The following is a 27172-nucleotide window of genomic DNA, read 5'->3' on the forward strand; positions in this document are numbered from 1 at the left end:
TCTCCTGGATGGAAATCGTGTTTGCTGAGGAAATCGGCTTCCCAGATGTCTACTCCTGGAAAGAAGATCGCTGACAGAGCGCCTGTATGCTTTTCCTCCCAGCGGAGAATCTGTGTGGCTTCTGCCACCGCCGCTCTGCGATTCGTTCCATCCTGACGGTTTCTACATGCTACTGCTGTTACATCGTCCGACTGGATCAGTACGGGTAGATTTTGAAGAAGATGTTCCGCTTGTAGAAGGCCGTTGTAAATGGCTCTTAACTCCAGAATGTTTATGTGGAGACAAGTTTCCTGACTTGCCCATTCCTTGGAAGTTTTCTACCCTGTGTGTCTGCTCTCCATCCTTGGAGGCTTGCATCCGTGGTCACTAGGTTCCAGTCCTGGATCCTGAACCTGCGCCTCACTAGGAGGGGAGAGTTGTGCAGCCACCACAGGAGTGAGATTCTGGTCTTGGAAGACAGGATTATCCCCCGGAGCATGTGTAGGTGGGATCTGGACTCTAACAGGTCCCACTGGAATACTCTGGCCTGTAACCTGCCAAACTGTATGACCTCGTAGGCCGCAAGCATCATCCCCAGCAACCGTATGCATTGATGGATAGACACACTTGCTGGTTTCCGAATTTATGGGACTAGTCTCTGGATCTCCAGAGCCCTTTCCACTGGAATAAAAACTCTGTAGTTCTGTGTCCAGTATCATTTCCAGAAATGGCAATCTTGTCGTCGGTATCAAGTATGACTTTGGGAAGTTCATGACCCAACGCTGTTGTTGAAGAACTGTCAGGGATAGTGCAATGTTCTGCACCAACCTGGCCTTGAAACACTTCTTTATTAGGAGATCTTCCAAGTACGGGATACTAGTGACTCCTTGCTTGCGAAGGAGAACCATCATTTTCGCCATTACCTTGGTGAGAATCCTTGGAGCCATGGATAGACCAAACGGCAACGTCTGAAATTGGTAATGACAATCCTGAATTGTAAATCTCAGGCAATCCTGACATGGAGGATAAATGGGAACATGTAAGTAGGCATCCATTATGTCTACTGAAACCATGAAATCTCCTTCCTCCAGACTGGAGATTACTGCCCTGAGAGATTCCATCCTGTATATGAATTACTTCAGGTAGAATTTGAAATATTACTGATTTAGGATCGGTTTGACTGAGCCGTCAGGCTTTGGAGCCACAAAGAGGCTTTAATAAAAAAAAAAACCCTCCCTGTTGGAACAGGGGAATCAGGGTAATGACCTGATCCTGACTCAATTTTGAATGGCTGTGCTCACTACCTCCCTGTCAGGGAGAGAACTGGTAAGGCCGATTTGAAATCGGTGTGGGGAACCGCCTTGAACTCCAGTTCGCATCCGTGGGACACTATTTGTAAAACCCCCGGGTCCCGGCCAGAATGAACCCAGAACTGACTGAAAAGTGTCAGGCAAGCCCCCACTGGGGCGGACTCTCGCAAGGGAGTCCCAGCGTCATGCAGTAGATTTGGCAGAAGCAGGAGATGATTTCTGCTCTTGTGATCCCGAAGAGGCGGACCTCTTTATCTTCCCCTACCTCTATATGCAAAGAAAGGGAGACTTTTTTTTTTCTTTTTCATTCGTACCTCATGGGCTGAAAGGACCGCAACTTGGAGCGATGTAACTTTTTTGTCTGTGGAGGGACACACGGCAGAAAAACGACTTACCTGCGGTAGCTGCCCACCAAATCATCGAGGTCACTACCAAACAAGGTCTCCCCTTGATTACGGGAGAGACTCCATAATCTATTTTGGAAGCAGGATGCGCCTTTCACTGGTGAATTCTCTGGCACAGCTCCACGCATGGATGCCGTAGCATACTGTATATGATCTAACGTCAGGAGAATCTCATCCATAGCTAGTGTCAATACTTGATGATAAAATTATCAGACCACTTTTCAACAGCACCACTCATCCACGCACATGCAATGTAGTCCTGAGTAATGTCTCATGGGTTGTATAATTAAATATTAATGTATACTGCAACGTGCGGTCTGCCGGCTCCTTAAGGACAGATGTCCCAGAAGCAGGCAGAGCCACTTCTTTGTTAACCGTTAGAGGGCCCTTCTTAAAACAGGAGGTGACTCCCCCTGTCAACTGCCGGGAATGGCTAGGTAACCTGAATTCCCTTGGGAATCACGAGAGGAAGGAAAAAGTTTCCTTCTTTTCTTTATTTACATACAGTAGGTAAACCTTCTTCTGTTGGTACAGAAGGGTACTCCGTAATGTCTAAGACAACCCTTATAGCAACAACCATGTACTGAATATTCCAAGTTAATTTTGGAATCATTCTGGAAAACTAGTGTCGACACAGGATTCAGAGTCCGTGTCGGTATCAGTGTGCATTACATAGAGAATGTTAGGAGTCCCCGAGGGGCCTGGTGAGGATGAAAACACAGAACTTTGGAAAAACACCTCTTCCACAGACTGTCTCCAGGGCTGTGCCTGAGACTCAGACATATGCTTATATTATCACACAATTTTTTCACCCATAAACATTTTTAGTGGTGCCGGAAGGACCACCACATTACATATATATATATATATATATACAAACGTGGCGTTCTTCTAGAGAGGGGTATACATCCATCCACTCCCAGTATATATATACACACACACATCTGTGCCCCTACTAAAATTTCCTCAGGGGAAGACCACCCTTTCCGACATGCTACACACGTGTGCAAACACCCCACAGACACTCCGGGGCTTATAGGGGACAGATCCATCTGTAAAATCTGTCAAGGTACACAGAGAGGATTTTGTCAGCTCACAACCCAGCATCAGCAGCAGAAAACTGTGCAACAAGTATGCCCACAGAACTGGAGCGCCCTTTTATTCATATATCAGTATATACATAAATATACACAGCACTAATTTAATTTCGCACCCCCTGTTTTGCACCCTGATACAGTGGTGAAGGAAGGATCAGCATCCTTGCATGGAAGGAGGGAAAAATGGCACGAGTAGTGTGCTAGCTGACTGAGGAAGAAGTCCCGCCCCCGCAATGGCGCACTTCTCTTCAGTGCGGATTACTAAATATTTATACTGGCGGGGGTTAGGACAGTGCCACCGCACTATATCATACCTCCCAACTTTGTGCGCCTTCAAAGAGGGACACACGCGCGGCTTCGCCGCGTGCGCTCCCGAAAAGGGGTGTGGGCTATGGAAAAGGGGCGTGGCTTCACGGGAGGACCCGCAATCGCGAGCCACGCCACCGATATCATGACTGAGGGGGCATGCCCAGCACTCCGTGAGCCGCTGGCATGCCCCCTCTCCCTCTGTCTGCACTGAATAGACGCTGTGCGCATGCGCACAGCGTCTATTCACCGCTGCTCTGCTAAGCAGAGCAGTGAGTGCAGGAGCTTCCCAACTGCACCCCCCCACCGCGGGACACTGCGGCCCGCGGGTGGGACAGCGGGACAGTCCCCAAAAAACGGGACTGTCCTGCGAAAATCGGGACAGTTGGGAGGTATGCTATATGCCCTTATGTGCCAGTGTTAAAAGAGGATTTTATGCTGCCCAGTTGCTGCAGTGGTGCGTGCATTAAGCAAGCCTATTTCTTTTATAGCTTCCATCATAAAGTTCGCAGAGTCCTGTATATGTTGCAGGAGTAAAATAATCTCCCCCTGAGGCAAGGTATCTAACCCCTCAAGTAGGTTACCCAACCATTTGGCGATGGCCTTAGTAATCCACCCACATGCTATAGTGGGTCTCTGAGCCACCCCAGCAGCTGTATACAAGGATTTGAGTGTAGTCTCAATTCTACGATCAGCCGTGTCTTTTAGGGAGGCTGCACCCCGGCAATTTTCTGTGACAGCCTGGACACTGATGCATCCACTATCGGTGGATTTTCCCATTTTGTCTTATCTTTAGGAAGAAAAGGAAAAGATGAGAGCAACCTTTTAGGGGTTTGAAATTTCCTATCAGGATTAACCCACAGTTCTTCAAACAGGGTATTTAGTTCCTTTGACACAGGAAGAGTGGCTGAGGATTTCTTTTTTTATATTAAAATAAGATTCCTTAGTCTCCTTTGTCACCTTATCAGGGATATGCAGAACTTCTCTGATAGTCTCTATGAGAGCCTCTATTCCCTGTGACAGAGTAGCCTCCGCCACCTCTGAGTCCACCTCCCCCTCCTCCATGTCTGACCCCTCATCATCAGAGTCAGACTACAGGATATGGGCCAAAGAACGTTTTTGCGAACAAATGGCAGGGGACTGAGACACTGGTTTGGGTACTAAGTCTTTTTTCATAAACTCAGTCATCAATTTTCTTAAGTAATGCGTCTCTTTCTCATTGCGGGACAATTTAGTAGAAATATTGGAAATCATTTCCTCAATGGAATCCAGCCAAGCTAGCTCTGCCCTGCTAGCCTGCACTGAGTACACAGTAGTGAACCCCCTGGAGAAGAGGAACACTGTGCCTTACATGAAACACACCCTTTGTCTTAAATGCTGTGACAGTGACAACACACACACACACACACACACACACACACACACTAACACACACACACACACACACACACACACACACACACACACACACACGTACAAGTTATATGCACAATTGACCTACAAAGAGTCCTTCCAGGAAGACACAGAGATAGTATGGAGCCAGCACATGGCGCCCTTACTGCTAATGCCAAGCTTAGCCTGGTCGCAGACTAAGTACCTAGATTAGGGACTCAGTACACTAATAATTGCTCTGCCCCTGCTATGACCCCTGGTACCAACTGAGATAGGTAATCAGGAGTCTCTCCGGAATAGCTGTGCGTCCCTTTCTGTCAGCGTCTGTGTCCACTGCAGAGGGAAAATGGCGCTGGTGAGCTTCTGGATCCGCTCATAGTGAAGTCCCACCCCTTCAATGGCGCGTTGGCTTCCCGTTCTTTTTTTATACTGGCTGAGTTTATTTTGTGCCTGAAATGGAGTCAGTCCCCTTTTTAAGTTTGTAATGCCAGCCTGGGTACTGTGTACACATATAGTGTACTGAGACTCAGTTCGCCCCCTCAGAAGCTGTGCGTCCGCACTGTGTACTGAGTATGGAGACCCAGCATTCCCATGCAGAAGCCGTGCGTCTCCGTACCCTCAAGCCGCCATAATGGACTCCGGCTTAGTACTCACCACTCTTCTTTCTTCTGGCTCTTTTAGGGGTGGCGGCGTGCTGCGGGAATGTACGCTCACTGTGGTGGGGCTTGCGAATAGTTCCCTCAGGAGCTAGTGTCCTGTCAGCAGGGAATGAGACCATTAACCCTTTGGGAGGTTGGGCCGTTTCCCCCCCTAAGTCCCATGAAGCAGGCAGGTTGGTGCCATCCAGTCCTGCCTGAAAATAACAAACAGAAAAATAAATGCAGAAAACTCTTCAGGAGCTTCCAGCAACGTGACTGGCTCCTCCGGGCACATTTTCTAAACTGAGCCTGGTAGGAGGGGCATAGAGGGAGGAGCAGCGCACACTATCAAATTCTTAAAGTACCCATGGCTCCTAGTGGACCTGTCAATACCCAATGGTACTAAATGGAATCCCATTATCCCCTAGGATTTAAGAGAAATGTGTTTTAAGTATATAAGTGAAAGGAGAAAATCAAATGGAGGAATAATAAGACTAGAGAGCAAAAATTTGGTGGAGGGAGACAATGCAATAGCAGATCATTTAAATAATTATTTTAGCTCAGTATTAACTACAGAAGGAGCAGGGGCCACAGTTAAGTTACATAAAAATAAGGTAGATGAAAGTACATTTAAAGAGAAGAAGGTCCTAAGAGAGCTCTCAAAACTGAAAGTGGAGAAATGATTTCACAGAAAGAATAGTGGATAAGTGGAAAGTCCTCCTGTCAGAGGTGGTAGAGGCTAAGACAGTAGAGCAATTTAAATATGCTTGGGATAGGCATATACATATCCTTACAAAGAAGTAAGGGTCAAATAGGGTTGAGTTTACTTAAAGGTTATAAAAAAAATGGGGCAGACTAGATGGGCCAAGTGGTTCTCATCTTCTGTCAAATTCTATGTTTCTGTAACCCCTTTAATAGTGGTGAGAATCTGAAAAAATGGGTTTATTGTGGTAAGTAGGATACTTGAAGGAGAGAAGTTTGCATAGGTATAGTTATACATACTGTTCTGCATAATCTAGTAGAGAAATTTGAGTCCAAACTTCTATATCACCCTTTTTACTGTGATCCAAGAGTGTTTAGCACTGTTCTACAATCTGTACCTTTTCCTGGGATGCATTCGGCATCCTGGCGGTCGGATGCCGGCAGTCATGTGACCATGTCACCAGAACACCAACAGCTGACATCCCGAAGGTATGTATCAGGGTTATGGTCAGGGTCCGGGAAAAGGGAGGGTTAGGGTTAGGCACTGGGGAAGGGGTAGGGTTAGGCAGTAGGGGGGTGGTTAGCCCTAGCCGACACCTCGCAAGGGTTAGCCCTAGCCTCCACCCACGGAAGGTCAGCCCTAGCCATCACCCCCGCAGGGTTAGGGTATGGTTAAAATACTTACCCCCTCCAATACCAGGATCTTCAGCATCTGGATGCTGCTGTCTGTCATGTGACCGCTGGCATTCCGGCCATCGGTATTTTATACTGAACCCCTTTTCTAAGTAAGCAATATTGTGAGGAATTGCTCTATTGTTAAAGAAAGGGAGAAGTATACTTAGGTTATAAGGCAAACAATGTCCTTTCTGGTGCAGGTTACCCAACTGAATAGGCAGCACCACTTCTAAATAAATAGTTTATTGAAGATTTGTAGTATGTAAAAATCTCTGTACAAACACTGCACTCCCATCCTCCTATAACAGCGTCAGATTACCTAGCAAGTGATAACGAGGAGGAAGATAATGATAATAATCCTTTGCTTCTCATTTTTTCTGTATCCTTGAATTTTGTTGCAGAACACATCCAGTCACAAAAGAGAAAGCATTTCCCTGATGCTCCTGTTCCCCCGCAGTCATAGGGAATTTAAGGTTATTGCAATAAACCTCCATGTAGCTACCAGTGCTATTACTGCAGAGATGGGTGCGGGGAACTGACTTTTTTTTATTTATGTAAAATAAATGTCCAGATGTGTATAAAAGCTGCCAAACACAATTTGTGGTTAGATTCATCATCAGGTTTTGTAAGTAACAACAAAGTACTTTTACATAACCTGCAAAAATGTGCTCACCTGCTGGTTCTGGATTGTTTTGGCAGAACTGACAGATAAGAATGGAAATACATTTATATTTTTGGTAATAATAAAAGATACTGTAGCATCACTTTCATTACATTAGACAATCCATGGTGCCCCTGTGTATAATCTGCATAAGAACACTGCATACTGGGCCTAATTCAGACCTGATCGCAGCAGCAAAATTGTTCTCTAAAGAGCAGAACCACGTGCACTCCAGGGGGGCAAATGTAACATGTACAGAGAGAGTTAGATTTGGGTGGGGTGTGTTTAAACTGATATCTAAATTGCAGTGTAAAAATAAAGCAGCCAGTATTTACCCTGCACAGAAACAAAATAACCCACCCAAATCTAACTCTCTCCGCACATGTTATATCCCCCCCCTCCCGCACTGCACATGGTTTTGCCCATTAGAGAACAATTTTGCTGCTGCACTCAGGTCTGAATTAGGCCCCCTGTACCTTCCAGAATTTTGATATTTAGGACTCTGGATCTGCAAAAAGAAGCCATGACAATGATAGTAGCAAATTATGCTTACCGATAATTTCATTTCTTCAAGATACTCCATGGCAGCCATTACTCTGGGATTTATCCCTACTCCTAGGTTTTAGACAGGAAGTTTTTTCTATTTTAGGCTCCGCCCCCTCTGGGAATATAGGTCCGTACTCCCCTGGCTTCCCCAGTCTTTGAGTGTCTCCTTAACGGAGCCTAAGAAAAAACAAAGATATACTGAGGTGGGAAAATTGTAGGCTGCCATGGAGTATCTTGTAGAAATGAAATTATCGGTAAGCATAATTTGCTACTTTCTTCCACGCTACTCCATGGCAGCCATTACTCTGGGATATACCAAAGCATCCTAGTAGGGAGGAAAATAAACCACACAGAGCCCAAATGATGCTTAAAGTAATAATTTTTATGCACGTGCTTCCTTGAGTACCGCTTCTTCAAAGTGACCACCAGAGACATCTAAGCCATAGTGTCTGGTGAATGTATGGATGGACGACCATGTTGCCGCCGTACATATCTCTTTTATCGACACCTGCGCTCTTCTTGCCCAGGAGGTAGCCACAGCCCTCGTAGAGTGTGCCTTAATGTGGTCTGGAACAGGTCAGCCATTTTCTTGATATAGCAATCGTGGTTTTAGAAGGTGATTCATCTTTTTTGACTCCAGAGTGTAAAACAAACAGATTTTTAACTTTCCGGAAGACTTTCACCCTTTCTAAGTATATGGAGACTGCCTGCAAGACATCCAGCATATGCAACCTCTCTTCGTAATCATCCGTCGGGTATGGGAAGGAAGATGGTAGAATGATCTCCTGGCTCATATGGAAGTTTGAAACTACCTTCGGTAGAAATTCTGGATTGTTCCTTATTATTATTTTATCTGGAAGAATATTCAAGTAGGGCTCCTCAGCCCAGAGAGCCTGTAGTTCTCCAACCATCCTTGCTGAAGTTATTGCTGTGAGGAAAACTACCTTCCAGGTTAGCATTTTTAAAGAGATTTCCCGCAGAGGTTCGAAAGGCGAATCCGTTAGCGTATTCAGAACAAGGTTCAGGTCACAGGGTGGTATAATTGATCTGACCCTAGGACGTTCCCTCTTGATAGCTTGACAGAATCTTTGCACCAGATTATCTTCCGACAGATTTCTATCCAGAAATATACTTAAGGCTGATATGTGAACCTTGATGGTTGATACTGCAAGACCCATCTGAAAGTCCTCGTTTAGAAACTGCAGTACCTGCGGGACTGCAACCTTAGAGATTTCGGCGTCATGCCCTAGCCAATCACCAAACTTTTTCCATACTCTATAATAGGACTTCGAGGAAACATGTTTCCTTGCTTTCATAAGTAAGATAACGACCTGCTCTGAAAGACCCTTACTTCTCAGGATTGACCGCTCAACTTCCACGCCATCAAATGAAGACTCTGCGGGTTCGGATGGCAGATTGGTCCCTGTTGCAGCAACTCTGATTCTATTGGTAAGGTCCATGGACCCTGTATCACCATTCTGAGTACTGTGGGAAACCACACTCTGTTTGGCCAATGCGGTAGAACTATTATAACTACCGCTTTCTTCTCTCTGATTTTCCGTAAAACTCGAGGTATCATTGGCAATGGTGGGAACACATAACTGAGGCTGAAGTTCCATCTCTGGGAGAGAGTATCTGTCCCGCTGGAATTTGGGGATTGGTATCTTGAAAAGAATCGCTTCACTTTTGTATTCTGAGATGTGGCCATCAGGTCCACCTGAGGGTAACCAAACCTCCGAGTTATTAACTGGAATACACAAGGATTTAGCTCCCATTCTCCCGGTAATACATTGTGTCTGCTCAGGTAATCCGCCACTAAGTTGGATTCCAATTGGACATGAAGTGCTGTTATGGACTTTAGGTTTTGTTCTGCCCAATCCAAAATCTTTGCTACTTCCACCCATAGATCTCGACTTCTGGTGCCTCCTTGCCGATTTAAATATGCCACAACTGTCACATTGTCCGAGAAAACTCTCAGATGAGACTGCACCAGCAGCGTCTGAAAACAATGTATCGAGTTCCACACTGCCCTAATTTCACGCTTGTTGGAAGACATGAGTTTTTCTTGGGTGGACCATAACCCCTGACAGGTGTGATTCAACAGATGACCTCCCCAACCTGTGGCACTTGCATCTGTTGTCAAGACAGCGTATTTGGGCTGCACTAAGGACACTGACCTTTGGCTTAGGCTCTGGTCTATCCACCAATCCAGGGACTTTTTTGCTCCTTGAGTGAGGATTATCTTGTGGTCTAGGTCTCTGCCTATACGGACCGCTCTGATTATGTCCCACTGGAACATTCTCATTTTCCACCTGGCTCATGGTACTACTTCTATTGTAGAAGACAACATCCCCACAAGACGAAGACCTAGGCGGAGTGAAATGCTGTCCTTCACCTGAACTAGGGACGAGAGATCTTGAATTTTTTTGCATCGGCCTTCTGACAACGTCACATTGTATTTCTTAGAATCTATCCGAACTCCTGGGAACTGTATATTTTGAGTTGGATCTAATTTGCTCTTCTTCCAGTTCACTAGCCAACCATGAGCTTGAAGAATCTGAAGAGTCCTCTGTACTGCTATTATTAGAGTCGCTTTCGTACTCGCAAAGATCAGCAAGTCATCCAGGTACGGCCACAATGCTATGCCTGTCACTCTCATATGCGCCACTAGAGCTAGGAGAACTTTCGTGAAAACTCTTGGTGAGGAAGACAGGCCGAACGGCAGGCAGGTGAATTAAAGATGTTTTCCAAGGACATAAAACCTTAGGAATCTCCGGTTGTCTTTGTGAATTGGCACATGAAAGTAGGCGTCTTTCAGATCTATAGAGGCCATAAAGTCTCCCTGCTTTATCCCTAATAATATGGTTTTCAGCTTCTCCATGCGAAACTGTTTCCTTATAAGGAATTTGTTTAATCTTCTTAGATGCAGAATTGCCCTGAATTCTCCCGATGGTTTCTGAATCAAGAACATCCTGGAATAAAAACCTCTTTTCTCCTCTGCCACCGGTACCTTTTCGACTGCCTGTGCTTTGAGAAGGTTTTTTATAATATCTTGAAAAGCTGTTATCTGTTCTTCTGACGTTGGATCTTTGATTTTACAAAATTCCGCCCCATCGGCTTCTTTATAAATTCTATATGATAACCCTGGGAAATTATCTTTAACACCCAGGCGTCCTGCATTGACTCTTGCCATTGATCTGCATATTTAATTAATCTGCCCCCTACGGGTGCAGTGCTCTGGGGTATCATATAGTCAGAATTTTCTATTGCCTCTTCTGGCAGGCTGACGAAAGGACTGCCTGGTAGTTGTTGGAGTGTATCTACCATACTGTCTACCTGGCCTGTATGACCTGGCTTCCTTAAACTGTTGCTTAGCCGAGGAAGCTCTAAACCTTGATTTCCTATCATATGGCAACTTCACCGATTTACCATCTGACATAACATTAATTATAGAATCTAGCTTACTTCCGAAAAGGTGAGAACCTTCATAAGGAAAGACTACCAATCTGTTTTTTAAATGGACGTCTGCCGTCCAGGTACGTAACCACAGTGACCTTCTAGCCGCTACACCTGCTGCTAATGATTTTGCCGCATATTCGACCACCTCAAGAGAGGCCTCACACAGGTATTCCACCACCTTCATTATCACAGCCAGGTCTTTCTGCAGGTGATGTCTGGATACCTGATCTTCCAAATCACGGTTGAGATTGTTCCCCCACAACCTTAGGGTTCTGGTTGTTGACGCCATTGCCACCCCGACCTTCAGCATCATCGCTGATGCTTTATGGACCTTTTTCAATGAACTCTCAACCTTTTTGTCCATTGCATCTTTAAGCACTGCACAGTCTTCCAACAGGATAGTGGTTTTAGAAACAACTTCTGCTACTGCAGCATCCACCTTAGGCAATTCACACCATTTAACAAACTCCTCATCCTGTACCGGGAACATCCGATCCAATCTTTTCATATAATTGAGACGCTTATCTGCACTTTGCCACTGTACTGACATAATTTCCTTCAGTACCTTATGCACCGGAACACATCGTTTTTTCTTAATCCTATATTCAAATAAAGGATCCTGAGCATCATCCTCCTGTGCTTCATCCTTAAGATTTAAAGCTCTATACATATGCTTGAGTAAGCTATCTACTATATCTAGGTTAAACAACCTATCTGGCTTCTGAGCCTCTTCAGACTCTGCTGGAGAGGGACTATCAGCATAATCCAATACAACGAGACTATCCGAATCACCTGCAGCGTCCAGACTTGTCTGTGACCTGGACCTTTTAGCCCCCTGAAGCTCCTTCAGGTCATCCTTCATTACGAATGACTTTTTCATCCATTCCATAAGATCTTGAATTTGCCTAGATTGGCCCTGGGATACTTCACAATCATCCCACAATTTGCTATGCTTATACCCAGAAAAGCTCTTTTTACATCCAGAACAAGCCAAATAATGCTTCTTTTTACATGTTCTCTTCCTGGGAATTTCAGACACACTGCAACCAAAACAAACAGTATCCTAAACACCCTAACTACATAACAGAATCAGTGCCCTAAATGAGATTGCTTACCATTCCTGGGCACATGTAGGCGTAGAGGGAGACATTTCTTTATCCATAGCAGCTGTATAATCCTTCTGCAGTACTTCTTCTTTAAGCCCTACACCGTCCCTTATAGCTGGGAATACAGTCTCACTCTCAGCGGTGGACCACGCCATTTTAACAGCCTCTGACCTTGGCTGCCGGGCAGCGCATGCGCAGACCGATCCGCGATGCCTACCGGGATTCGGCCGCGCACTTCCGTCCGCCGTGTCCAGCGCTACTTCCACCCTCCAGGCTCTCTCCAGCGGTCAGGTAATACAGCGGCGGCGAGAGGCACTTCTACTGCCACAGGCAGTACTAACACTCGTTCTTCCATATCAATATTGCGGCAGCGGCGGGCTGGCATTTCTACTGCCACAGGCAGCAATTACACTTGTTCCTCCACATCAGCATCACAGTGGTGGCGGGCGGGCATTTCTACTGCCATAGGCAGTAATTACATTATTCCTCCATTGGTCCTTGCTCCGGGTGCCAAACCCCTTCCAGCCGTGGCTCACAGAGGCGCATTTGGCCGGGAAAATCCTGGTAAGCCTCATATTTGGAAAAACAAAAAATGACTACACTGTCACTACCTAAGGAGACAGGAAAAAGACTGGGGAAGCCAGGGGAGTACGGACCTATATTCCCAGAAGGGGCGGAGCCTAAAATAGAAAAAACTTCCTGTCTAAGACCTAGGAGTAGGGATAAATCCCAGAGTAATGGCTGCCATGGAGTAGCATGGAAGAAAAATGAGGCTGTGGTCACGAAACTTCGCTGCATGGCCATGGCGCAGCCACCACTGGTATTGGAGGGTCACTTCACAGCAGGGTTCATCCAACAGTTGTTCTGAACCATGGGACTGTACTGCCTAGGTGGGCACGGGTGAGAGGTGTGCACCAGTGCATTTTACCTAATATCAGATGTCTGAGTTGGGATATGAAGGTTCACAGTTGTTGTACCACAATTCATATGACAAGCGGCTATGACTGTATTAGAAATAAGCAGGGAATGAAAGAGAACAGTGTAAAGTAGCAAATATCATTCCTTTTTATACCTAGCTTATTGCTGCTCTGCATCAGTTTAGCACTCTGGGCGCTGGCTCGCAGCTGACTATCCACCTCCTTCAGGAGCGTGAGCATGGGAGAGGACTCTAGAATATTGCTGGTATCTCCATCTGCTGGAGCTGGGAGAGAGCAAACGCCGCATTAGCAAAGATGCCACTGAAGACAATACTGAACTTTCTGATACAAAATAATTACTTGCGCACAAGAGAAATTAAGCAGAACCCAACAGCAATCAATTCCTACAGTATGAATGAAGCCAAGACTATTGCAGCAAATGGTGAGCCATAGCCGGTGAGACAGCTGCATGTAAGCATCAGGTTCATCTTGTGGCAGATCTCTAATTAGTTCTGTTTTGAATTGCTCAAAGTATTTGAGGTAATTAAACTAAAATATTTTGTGCAACAGTGCATCATTCATTACAATACACTCTGCTCCAACTGTAAAACTTAAGGGTTCAATTTGATTGAAATGCCATACCTGGTGGAAGAACGGTGGTATCCAAATGGCTGCCCAAAAGTGTTATTCTTGCAGCAGCAATTTGATCTGCTTGCTGGAATATACTTATATCTGTACAATATAAACATAAACACAACAAGTGATTTTACATATTATTAAATTATATATTAAAGACAGAAATATATCAGCTCACAATAAGAATGATAACAAGGGTTTAGCATGTGACTGGTTTCAGTAGAGTGTTAAATATCCCATACTTTGCAGCATGTAAACAACTAGGAACAGGCCTAAGTGTTAGTGCCGAGAGGCATGCGTCCCGGCCGTTACCTAAGAGCTGGGACGCGCACCTCCCGCTGACCCTAGCCTGCTGCCTAGCAACAGGTGAACTCCGGGGGGCGCAAGGTCTCCTTGTTCCCACCCAGCACCTAGCAACAGGCTGACACCGGCAGGGCCGGAGTAAGCCTTGGGGGTCCCCGGGGCACTTAAGACCAGGGGGCCCGTATGGAAGGTGGGGGATGTATAATAAATACATTGTGTAGAAGCTGGGATCCCTGTGTCACAGCTCTCTCCACCCTTCTATCTCTCCTCTGGTCAGAAAGCTCTGTCAGTAGCTCATGAAACATGATATTACTGTGTCTCTGCCAGCACTGCATACTGTACTCACATTCTAGCTGCTGGCTCTGCTGCTGCCTAAGAGGGAAAGCTAGTGATGTCAGTGTGCTCTGGCCAGGGGGCCCCTTGACAAAGGGCGACCTGGGCTACAGTATGCCCTGCATCCCCCTCCTTAATCTGGCTATGGACGACGGGTGCTGGGGTCCGCTGCATTCCCTGGCGACGGGGACACCGGAGGCAGAAGGCGTTCCCCATTGCTTAAGTTTCTATAGTACGTGCAGCTGCACTTAGTTATTAATCAGGGTTGTGATTGGGCATAGTCCATTTATATTCTCCCCCAGTGCACTCCCAAAACGCTGGTGATAGTTCTTAGTTCCTGCTCTTGTGAGAACCTGTCAGCTTGTGTGAGAACCTGTCAGCCTGTGAAATACCCGTGATTCTGAGACCCTGCCTGACTGATTTCCTGATCTGATCCAGCTAGCCTTGTATTCAGGTTTTGGTGTGGAGTTTCCACAAAGGCACTGTCTTGCCTACATTTCTTTATTGTATCCACCTTGTGCATTGTTGCATTTATAAATCATTTGTATTGACAGTCTCGTTCATAACACCCTGTGCATTGTTGCATGTACATAGTGATTGTGTTAATACACGTGCACTCCTTATTTATTCCTCAATCTGTGCCTTAGCATAGTAGTAAGGTAGTGTTTGGTGAATGTCTCACTGTACTGCATTTACCTGCCCAGCCTCTGATAGTCGCCTTATCCACGTAAGACCTGGGGGCATCTGAGTACGGGGTGGACCTAATTCACCCTGGAAAGATGGCTGCTATAGGAAAAGCCTAGCATTGCAGGAGGCTAGAAGACTGCTGGGCAGTGGGTAATAGCATGAGTGTCACAAGACACTGCCTATAAACCTACGGAACTGAGTGTAATCATAACACTAAGTCAGATAATATTGCATCTGGGCTTGCAGGCACACAATATACTGTAGGCAAGGTGACAAAGAAGAATGGAAGTATTGATAATGACACTATTAGTTGGTGGGGCCATATTTTTGGACAAACATTAAGCCAAGTACCTTGATTTTGCTCTATGTTAGATTACAGAGTTTATAATAATTATTCTGATCAGCAGTGCTTGGTACTGTAAAGTGTGCATCTGTATTTTTTCTTTTATTATAAATGGCCCATAAAGGGGTCATGAAACTGAAGGTGTTTCATCATACGACAGGTGGTTTGGATTCATGCAAACAGCACCTTACCAAGGTGATGTTCCACCCTGCGCCACTACACCCCCAAACATGTGATGTCAAGGCACCATGCTGAGGAGGCAGCACACCCAACACTAGGCAGAAGTGCACAGTCTGGAGTTCTACATGCTGCAGGGTGCTTGTCCGAAGCAGCCATTAGACAGATACTTTAGGCAGCAACTTCATTGTCTGTAGGGTGACATTCCAGTGTGATACGATACTAGAAACAAATGTATGAGCTTTGTGTTAGTGGTACAATATGTACATACTGTCTGCCAGTAAAGACAGAATTTTCTGGTCATTGCTTTGGGAATTGATCTTCCCCGTTGGTGCTTCCATGTTCAGAAGGGTGGTCCCAGGCGGTCTCTTCCCTCTACACAGCTCGGATTGTAGTTTCACATTCAGTTTCTCAAGGTCCCGTTGGAGAGTCTTTTCTAGGAAAGCGATTGATTCATCATGTTCCTTAATGAGCTTCTACAATGTGAATGAATATATTAATGGTAGATAAGGTCTTGACAGGCATACAGTATAAAAGCTAAATCTTTAAACAATTCAGAACATTACAGAATGTGTTGCAGTTATATTACAACAGGTTAGTCTTAAGATAAAATCATATGACTCAGTTTTCTAAAACAGGGAACAGAGCCATATGATTTTATCTTCTGAGGAAGCTGCTGAGAATACTACGGTATAAGTGGAGAAACGCATTAGTGAGCAGTGTTAGTGTAAATCAATTCTCTACTTCTGTCAAAATCCATCTGTCCCACAGACATAGCAAGCCAGGATTGGCTAAGGGAGTTTGTCCGTCTATATTTGTGCAAGCTGCAGACATAGGACTTTACCAGCAGCTGGGGGATTGCAGATTTTATATACGACTTTGGGGGGAATTCAATTGCCAGCAAAGGGTGCAAATTGCCATTGCTGTGGTGTTTAAACGCCAGTAAAGCAAATAGAGAGTGATTGCCCAATGTTGGCTAGATGTGAACACCAATAATACATGCAGCAATAACAGAATTTTAATACCTACTGGTAAATCCTTTTATCCTAGTCCGCAGAGGATGCTGACCAAGACCATGGGGTATAGACAGTTCCGCAGGAGCCATGGGCCCTCTAAAGACTTTTCAGTGGGTGTGAACTGGCTCCTCCCTCTATGCCCCTCCTCCAGACCTCAGTTAAAGGAACTGTGCCCAGGGAGACGGACATTTCGAGGAAAGGATTTACTTGAAACTAGTGGTGAGATACATACCAACTCCCACCTAAACCATGCCGCACACATGGCATTCAATGTAACACACGCCAACAGGCATGAACCAATTGCAGCAACATGCTGAACTAAGATAACACAACTTGTTTAACTGTAATAACTAAACTGTAGGTAAAGTACGCACTGGGACGGGCGCCCAGCATCCTCTACGGACTAGGAGAAAAGGATTTACCGGTAGGTATTAAAATCCTGTTTTCTCATACGTCCTAGAGGATGCTGGGGTCCACACCAAGACCATGGGGTTTATACCAAGGCTCCAGTACGGGCGGGAGAGTGCGGATGACCCTGCAGCACCGATTGACCGAACTTGAGGTCTTCATCGGCCAAGGTGTCAAACTTGTAGAACTTAGCAAATGTGTTTGACCCTGACCAAGTAGCTGCTCGGCAAAGTTGTAATGCCGAGACCCCCCGGGCAGCCGCCCAGGATGAGCCCATCTTCCTAGTGGAGTGGGCCTTCACCGACGTCGGTAACAGCAATCCAGCCGTAGTATGAGCTTGCTGAATCGTCCCTCTGATCCAACGTGCAATAGTCAGCTTGGAAGCAGGACACCCAATCTTGTTGGGAGCATACAGGACAAACAGAGCCTCTGTTTTCTGTATTCGAGCTGTTCTAGCGACAAATTTTCAAAGCCCTAACCACATCTAGAGACTTTGACTCGGTGAATTTGTCAGTAACTACTGGCACCACAATAGGTTGGTTTATGTGGAAAGACGAAACCACCTTTGGAAGAAAATGCTGGCGAGTTCTCAACTCTGCCCTATCTTCATGGAAGATCAGGTAAGGGCTCTTGTGAGACAAGGCCCCCAATTCAGACACCAGCAGTGCGGACGCCAATGCCAAAAGCATCACCACTTTCCAAGTGAGAAACTTCATCTCTATCTCTTGTAGAGGCTCAAACCAATCCGATTGCAGGAACTGCAACACCACATTAAGGTCCCATGGTGCCACTGGAGGCACAAATGGAGGCTGGATGTGCAGAACCCCTTTCACAAAGGTCTGAACCTCTGGAAGAGAGGCCAATTGTTTTTGGAAGAACACTGACAAGGCCGAAATCTGGACCCTGATTGATCCCAATCGGAGGCCCGCTTCAACACCAGCATGCAGAAAATGGAGAAAACGTCCTAAGTGAAACTCCTCCGTAGGAGCCTTCTTGGATTCACACCAAGATACATATTTTCTCCAAATACGGTGGTAATTTTTCGATGTTACGCCTTTCCTGGCCTGAATAAGAGTGGGGATGACTTCCTTGGGAATACCCTTTTGGGCTAGGATCCGGCGCTCAACAGCCATGCCATCAAACGTAGCCTCGGTAAGTCTTGATACACGCATGGCCCCTGCTGCAGTAGGTCCTCGCGAAGAGGAAGAGGCCGAGGATCTTCTATGAGTAACTCCTGAAGATCTGGGTAACAAGCCCTCCTTGGCCAGTCTGGGGCAATAAAGATTGCTCGAATCCTTGTCCTTCTTATGATCCTGAGAACCTTTGGGATCAGTGGAAGTGGAGGGAATACATACACTGACCGGAATAGCCACTAGGTCACCAGTGTATCCACTGCTATTGCCTGAGGGTCTCTCGACCTGGAACAATATTTCTGACGCTTCTTGTTTAGACGAGATGCCCTCATGTCTACTTGAGGAACTCCCCAAAGACTTGTCACCTCTGCGAAGACTTCTTGGTGGAGGCCCCACTCTCCTGGATGGAGATCGTGTCTGCTGAGGAAGTCTGCTTCCCAGTTGTCCACTCCCAGAATGAAAATTGCAGACAGAGCCTTTAGATGTTTTTCTGCCCAGAGGAGGATCTTCATCACCTCTGCCATTGCCACTCTGCCTTTTGTTCTGCCTTGCCTGTTTACGTACGCTACTGCTGTTACGTTGTCCGACTGGATCTGCACGGGACGATCTTGAAGAAGATGTACCGCTTGTTAAAGGCCGTTGTAAATGGCTCTCAATTCCAGCACGTTTATGTGAAGGCAGGCCTCCTGACTTGACCATTTTCCTTGGAAGCTTTCCCCCTGAGTGACAGCTCCCCAGCCTTGGAGACTTGCATCCGTGGTTACCAGGACCCAGTCCTGAATCCCGAACCTGCATCCCTCTAGTACTGTAGGTGCGAGCTGTGTAGCCACCACAGGAGCGAAATCCTGTCTTTTGACGACAGGACTATCTTCCAGTGCATATGTATGTGGGAACCCGACCACTTGTCCAACAGGTCCCACTGGAGTACTCTGGCTTGGAACCTGCCAAACTGTAAGGCTTCGTAGGCCGCCACCATCTTCCCCAACAACCGAATGCACTGATGGATCGATACACTGGATGGTTTCAATATCTGTTTTACCATTTTCTGGATTTCCAGAGCCTTTTCCACCGGAAGAAACACTCTCTGAACTTCTGTGTCCAGAATCATCCCGAGAAAAGACAATCTTGTTGTCGGTTCCAACTGACTTTGGATAATTTGTACTCCAACCGTGTTGTTGGAGTATGGACAGGGAGAGTGTGATGTTCTGTAGCAACTGCTCCCTAGATCTTGCCTTTATCAGGTGATCGTCCAGATAAGGAATTATATTGACTCCCTTCTGACGAAGGAGGACCATCATCTCCGCCATCACCTTGGTGAATACCCTCGGCGCCGTGGAGAGACCAAAGGTAACGTCTGGAATTGGTAATGGCAATCCTGAACCGCAAATCTCAGATATGTCTGATGAGGAGGATAAATGGGAACATGCAGTTAAGCGTCCATTATGTCTACCGACACCATGTAGTCCCCCTTCTCCAGACTGGAAATCACTGCCCAGAGTGATTCCATCTTGAACTTGAACCTTTTCAGGTAGAGATTTAGATTTTTTAGGTTTAGGATCGGTCTGACCGAGCCATCCAGCTTCGGAACTACAAAGAGGCTTGAATAAAACCCCTCCCCTTGTTGTGACAACGGTACCAGGACTATGACCTGGTCCTGACATAATTTTTGGATTGCCGCTGTTACTGCTTCTCTTTCTGGGAGAGAAGCTGGCAAGGTCGATTTGAAAAATCGGCATGGGGGAACGTCTTGAAACTCCAGCTTCTATCCCTGGGATACTATTTGCAACACCCAGGGATCCAGGCCAGACAGAATCCAACCTTGGCTGAACTGTTTCAGACGTGCCCCCACCCGAGCGGCCTCTCGCAAGGGAGCCCCAGCGTCTGCTGAAGATTTGGCAGAAGTAGGGGTAGACTTCTGCTCTTGGGAGCCTGAAGCCGCTGAGGACTTCTTTCTCTTTCCCCTTCCCTTACCTGCAAAGAAGGGGGAACCTCTCGCTTTTTTGTATTTACTGGGTCGAAAGGACTGCATGTGTGGGTGATAGGTCTTTTTTGCCGGTGCAGGCGCAGAGGGCAAAAATGTCGACTTACCTGCGGTAGTCACCAAGACTAACGCATCCAGACCATCGACAAATAAGGCCTCACCTTTATACGGGAGAGCCTCCATGTTTCTTTTGGAATCTGCATCCGCGTTCCACTGGCGAATCCACAGCGCCCGCCTAGCCGATACTGCCATGGTAGCGGCTTGTGAACTCAAGAGTCCAATATCTTTCATCGCTTCTAGCATATAGGCGGCAGCATCTTTGATATTCCCTAACTTAAAGAGTATCTCATCTTTATCAATCGTGTCAATTTCTGATGACACGCTTTCTGACCATTTTTCAATAGCGCGACTCACCCACGTGCAGGCAATAGTGGGCCTGAACAGTGTACCATTAGCAACATAAATGGATTTCAATGTAATTTCCATCTTACGGTCTGCCAGCTCTTTTAGTGAAGCCGTGCAAGGTGCAGGGAGAATTACCTTCTTTGTCAACCTGGACAGTGCACTGTCTAACACAGGGGGTGACTCCCATTTTTTCCTGTCCTCAACTGGGAAAGGGTAAGCTATCTGAATCCTCTTAGGGATACGAAATTTCTGATCAGGATTCACCCACATCCCTTCAAAGAGCGTGTTTAGCTTGTGGGATGGTGGGAATGTGACTTTGGATTTCTTTTCCTTATAGAAATATGCCTTCTCCTGAGGTACAGGAGTGGCTTCCGTGACTTCCAGAACATCCCTTATTGCAACAATCATATATTGTATATTTTTAGCCAATTTATGATCTATTTCCCTGGAGTCACTATCGTCGACACAGAAATCAGAGTCCGTGTTGGTATCAGTATTCATAACATTTGTAAATGGTCTTTTATGTGACCCAGAGGGGTCGCCTGCGGATGGAAGAACAGAATCCTGAAAAATCACATCTTCCACAGATTTTCTCCACCATGCAGCATGAGATTCAGCCTTATCTAAACTCCTATTGATATGATGCATACTATCATGTATTTCTTTCACCCATGCAGGCTCTTGGTGTGCCGGCAGCGCCACCACATTACAACTCTGTGTCCCTAAAATGCCTTCCTCCGGGGAGGAACTCCCTGCCTCAGACATGTCACACACGTGTACCACACACACTCACAGACACACTGGGATTTATAGGGGACAGACCCACAGTAAAATCTGTCAGAGGGACACAGTGTAGGAGCAGCCAGTTCACAACCCCAGCGCCAGTATTTAATGTCTGTGAACACAGAATGCCCACTGACATGCAGCGCTCTTTACACAGTAAAACACATTTGTAAAGCACCCAAATCGCTTTGTGACCCCCTTATTTACACCCTGAATACTTGTAGTCAGAAGTGGAGGAGAGAGAGAAAATGGTGCTGAGCAGTGTGCTGGCTGCCTGAGGAAGAAGCTCCGCCCTTTTTACCTCAGAGACTGTTTGTAATATTTATACTGGCGGGGGTAGGGCTGTGCCTGGGCATCTTATGCCCCCTATTAGCCAGTTTATAGAGGTATTTTGCTGCCCAGGGCGCCCCCCCCCCCGCGCCCTGCACCCTGCAGTGCCTGTGTGTGTGGGCAGCAATGGCTCGCTGCGCTCCCACCAGCCACGCTGTACCTCAGCCATCACTTTACTTGATAGAAGATCTGCCTTCTTCTACTCACCTGTCTTCTGACTTCTGGCTCTGCCAGGGGGGTGACGGCGTGCTGTGGGAGTGAGCATCTAGACACGGCTAGCGTTGAGTACCCTTCAAGAGCTAATGGTGTCCTGTCAGCCAGAAGCAGAGCCATGAAACTCTTCAGGAAGTTGGTTCCTACTTCTGCCCCCTCAGTCCCACGAAGCAGGGAGACTGTTGCCAGCAGTTCTCCCTGAAAATAGAAACCTAACAAAAGTCTTTTCAGAGAAACTCAGTAGAACTCTCAGAGTGCATCCAGTCTGCCTGTGCACATTTCTAAAACTGAGGTCTGGAGGAGGGGCATAGAGGGAGGAGCCAGTTCACACCCACTGAAAAGTCTTAAGAGTGCCCATGGCTCCTGCGGAACTGTCTATACCCCATGGTCTTGATGTGGACCCCAGCATCCTCTAGGACGTATGAGAAAGAGAGATACGAGCGCCAGAGTGAGGGCTAGCAGTCAGAAACACCACTGTGTATACGTGCACTCCTCAGGAACCGCTGCATGCGGTGCCCGGGTTAAGAAAATTCCCGACTTGATTACAGAGAAAGGCTTATATGTTATCAAGTCAATATTGAGAATGTTAGTATATCTGTCAGGTTTCATTATACAAACATGACATCAGTAGAGGAGCAACGCCGCACTACAAGTGCTGAGGGAGCCCATATCTTTGTTTAACAAGTGCTGGGAATAGCACACACAACCCCCCTATGTTCACTATAAGAGATTAGAGTCACCAATGAAATTATTTAATATATAGCAGGCAGGAAACTAAAGAGATGAGCCCGGATGCGGGACTGGCAAAGTACTATCATTGAGACACACCTCCCTGCGGCACAGATCGGTGCGGGGTAGTGGCAATCTCGGCACTGTAAATTAGGACAGTATCTATTTGGGCAGAGAGAGAGAGATATACACGGTGATGACCCATGAGGCGATGCCGGGAGGCACACAGTGGCTGAATATCTGTACCTGAGAGGGAACTGCATTATAGGCACTCAGAGGCGGATTGGCCATAGGGTCTACAGGGAAGATTCCCGGTGGGCCGACGCACCCGCGGGTCCTGTTTTGTTTGAGAACATGTGGTCCGATTAGTAGACATAATGGGGTATATTTACTAAGGTCCCGATTTTGACCGAGATGGTGTTTTTTCTTCAAAGTGTCATCTCGGGAATTTACTAAACTCAAATCTCAGCAGTGATGAGGGAATTCGAATTTTTTTGGAAGTCAAAGAAAAAAAATACGAATGAATACACCATCGGTCAAATACGACTGTTTTGATACAACTCAGTAATTTACTAAAAAGTGTATTTCACGAACACTGCCGGCAATAGCCAAACACTGCCGTGAAAAAATACAAATCGTAAAAAAAGCAGATTTAAAACAGACCTGCTTTTTTTTTACCGTGTTCTGATAGGCATGCACGGATCCATGAGATCCGTGCATGTTTGTCAGTGGGAAGGGGTGGGAAAGTGTTAATTTTTCAGGAAAAAAATGCGTGGGGTCCCCCCTCCTTAGCAAAACCAGCCTCGGGCTCTTTGAGCCGGACCTGGTTGAAAAAATATGGGGGAAAAAATGTCAGGGGTTCCCCCATATTTAATCAACCAGCACCGGGCTCTGTGCCTGGTCCTGGTTCCAAAAATACGGGGGACATAAAGCGTAGGGGTCCCCCATATTTTTTAATCCAGCACCGGGCTCCACTAGCCAGGTACATAATGCCACAGCCGGGGGACACTTTTATCTAGGTCCCTGCGGCCCTGGCATTACATACCCAACTAGTCACCCCTGGCCGGGGTACCCTGGAGGAGTGGGAACCCCTTAAATCAAGGGGTCCCCCCCTCCAGCCACCCAAGGGCCAGGGGTGAAGCCAGAGGCTGTCCCCCCCATCCAAGGGTGGCGGATGGGGGGCTGATAGCCTTTTGAAAAAAATGTGAATATTGTTTTTAGTAGCAGTACTACAAGTCCCAGCAAGCCTCCCCCACAAGCTGGTACTTGGAGAACCACAAGTACCAGCATGCGGTGGAAAACCGGGCCCGCTGGTACCTGTAGTACTACTACTAATAAAATACCCCCAAAAAACAGGACACACACACCGTGACAGTATAAGTTTATTACATACATGCACACCTCCAAACATACATACTTACCTATGTTCACACGAGGCTCGGTCCTCTTCTCCATGTAGAATCCTAGGGGTACCTGTGAAAAAAATTATACTCACATAGGCCCTCATTCCGAGTTGTTTGCTCGTTATTTTTCATCGCATCGCAGCGATTTTCCGCAAACTGCGCATGCGCAATGTTCGCACTGCGGCTGCGCCAAGTAAATTTGCTAAGAGGTTTGGTATTTTACTCACGGCATTACGAGGTTTTTTCTTCGTTCTGGTGATCGTAGTGTGATTGACAGGAAGTGGGTGTTTCTCGGCGGAAACTGGCCGTTTTATGGGTGTGTGTGAAAAAACGCTGCCGTTTCTGGGGAAAACGCGGGAGTGGCTGGAGAAACGGAGGAGTGTCTGGGCGAACGCTGGGTGTGTTTGTGACGTCAAACCAGGAACGACAAGCACTGAACTGATCGCACTGGAAGAGTAAGTCTCAAGCTACTCAGAAACTGCAAAGTAAAATCTTTTCGCAATATTGCGAATATTTCGTTCGCAATTTAGCTAAGCTAAGATTCACTCCCAGAGGGCGGTGGCTTAGCGTGTGCATTGCTGCAAAAAGCGGCTAGCGAGCGAACAACTCGGAATGAGGGCCATAATCCAGTGTACCTTCTGTTCTTTGTATAATCCACGTACTTGGCAAAACAAAAAAACGGAAACCCGACCACGCACTGAAAGGGGTCCCATGTTTACACATGGGACCCCTTTCCCTGACTGCCAGGACCCCCCCTGACTCCTGTCAAAGAGGGTCCCTTCAGCCAATCAGGGAGCGCCACGTCGTGGCACTCTCCTGATTGGCTGTGTGCTCCTGTATTGTCTGTCAGGCAGCACACGGCAGAGATACAATGTAGCGCCTATGCGCTCCATTGTATCCAATGGTGGGAACTTTGCGGTCAGCGGTTGACCGAAAGTAACCTCACCGCTGACCGCAAAGTTCCCACAATTGGATACAATGGAGCGCATAGGCGCAACATTGTATCTCTGCCGTGTGCAGCCTGACAGACACTACAGGAGCACACAGCCAATCAGGAGAGTGCCACGACGTGGTGCTCCCTGATTGGCAGAAGGGACCCTCTTTGACAGTAGTCAGGGGGGGTCCTGGCAGTCGGGGAAAGGGGTCCCATGTGAAAACATGGGACACCTTTCAGTGCGTGGTTGGGTTTCCGTTTTTTTGTTTTGCCAAGTACGTGGATTATACAAAGAACAGAAGGTACACTGGATTATGTGAGTATAATTTTTTTCACAGGTACCCCTAGGATTCTACATGGAGAAGAGGACCGAGCCTCATGTGAACATAGGTGTGCATGTATGTAATAAACTTATACTGTCACGGTGTGTGTGTCCTGTTTTTTGGGGGTATTTTTTTAGTAGTAGTGCTACAGGTACCAGCGGGCCCGGTTTTCCACCGCATGCTGGTACTTGTGGTTCTCCAAGTACCAGCTTGCGGGGGAGGCTTGCTGGGACTTGTAGTACTGCTACTAAAAAACAATAGGCTATCGGCCCCCCCATCCGCCGCCCTTGGATGGGGGGACAGCCTCGGGCTTCACCCCTGGCCTTGGGTGGCTGGAGGGTGGGACCCCTTGATTTAAGGGGTTCCCACTCCTCCAGGGTACCCCGGCCAGGGGTGACTAGTTGGGTATGTAATGCCAGGGCCGCCGGGACCAGTATAAAAGTGTCCCCCGGCAGTGGCATTATGTACCTGGCTAGTGGAGCCCGGTGCTGGTTTAAAAAATACGGGGGACCCCTACGCTTTTTGTCCCCCGTATTTTTGGAACCAGGACCAGGCGCAGAGCCCGGTGCTGGTCTATGAAATATGGGGGAGCCCTGTCATTTCCCCCCCCATATTTTGTCAGCCAGGACCAGCTCAAAGAGCCCGAGGCTGGTTTTGCTTAGGGGGGGTGGGGGTGGGGTGGGGGGATCCCACGCATTTCTTTTTTTTTAGATTTGTAACAATGTTATTTTTTTTACGAATGGTGCACAATGAAGCCCTGCACGGATCTCACAGATCCGGCCGAGATTCATTGTGTTAATGTCGGCAGTGTTTTACTATTCACTCCCGTAAAACACTGCCAAAAAATACGAATGACATCGACATCGGAAAACACGAAAATGTAGAATACGACAGCTTAGTAAATTAATCGTAATAAATTCAAAAAGTTGCAAATTTACACTTTTGATGTCATTCGTGTTTGAACTTTAACCTCATTCTGAAAAATACGAATTTTAGTAAATATACCCCAATGAATAAGATGCCAAACAATTTGCATATATGAAAATGACTTTGCCACTTAGCCTGTGATTGCAGATGATCTAGTGTATGCTCTGTCTGCCTGCTTGGCTGACATATAAGATTAAGTGAATAGTGATTAGGATACGGTTGGTGTAATAAGCAAGAAAATATATCCTTCTAAACAATTATATAGTTTCCTAAATTCTGAAGGTGTATAATATAATGTGCTCATAACATTTAATTTTATTTCCTTTTAACTTCCCCACTGATGCTGGACATCCCCACTATCTGGAAAGTCTTGTGGGGAGGGAGCTGGTGCCATGGCCCATGGCTAGACCTTACATCTCTGGTGCTGCCCATATGGGGCCACTAGTACAAATCTTTCCAGGGCAGCTTTTTGTTCCCAATCCGCCCCTGTAGGCACTACTACTACTACATGTGTAATTAGCGCTTATGAGCGCATACAGATACATAGCATGCCCACACACTCAATAATAGTGATAATACACAATGAATAGTGGCATAGTCCATAAACTAATAGAGCTCAGTTGATCCCTGTATAAATGTATATGATCTTTGATTGCAGTAATGATTGATTCAAGTTTTATTATGGCGTAGTGATGCGCACACTACCAAGACCAAAAGATAGTTACATTGAATAAAGTAACAACATGACTCATTGTAGCCACAGAAAACTGATTGACATAATTCAGTGGTTACAAATCTGACTAGAGGAAGTTACTGTGGCAATAAACGAGCTTTATTAAAGTTACAATATTTGGACACACTACATTAAGAAAAAATAAAGACAGAGTGATTTAGTATTTTATTGTTTCACTTTTAT

General features: G+C 46.5%; 1 protein-coding gene across 1 annotated transcript in view; it reads right to left on the bottom strand.

The window, feature by feature from the left end:
* LOC134965294 (uncharacterized) overlaps window positions 1-27172 on the bottom strand; it is a 282440-nt gene that overhangs the window by 25722 nt on the left and 229546 nt on the right. The window contains exons 34-36 of the mRNA XM_063941773.1: window positions 15943-16147; window positions 13835-13924; window positions 13348-13476 (exon numbers count right to left, since the gene is read on the bottom strand). Of these exons, the coding sequence (XP_063797843.1) occupies window positions 13348-13476; window positions 13835-13924; window positions 15943-16147 (424 nt within the window). The remainder of the gene's footprint in view (window positions 1-13347; window positions 13477-13834; window positions 13925-15942; window positions 16148-27172) is intronic.

This window comes from Pseudophryne corroboree, chromosome 10 (assembly GCF_028390025.1).
Source record: "Pseudophryne corroboree isolate aPseCor3 chromosome 10, aPseCor3.hap2, whole genome shotgun sequence".
Lineage (NCBI taxonomy): Eukaryota > Metazoa > Chordata > Amphibia > Anura > Myobatrachidae > Pseudophryne > Pseudophryne corroboree.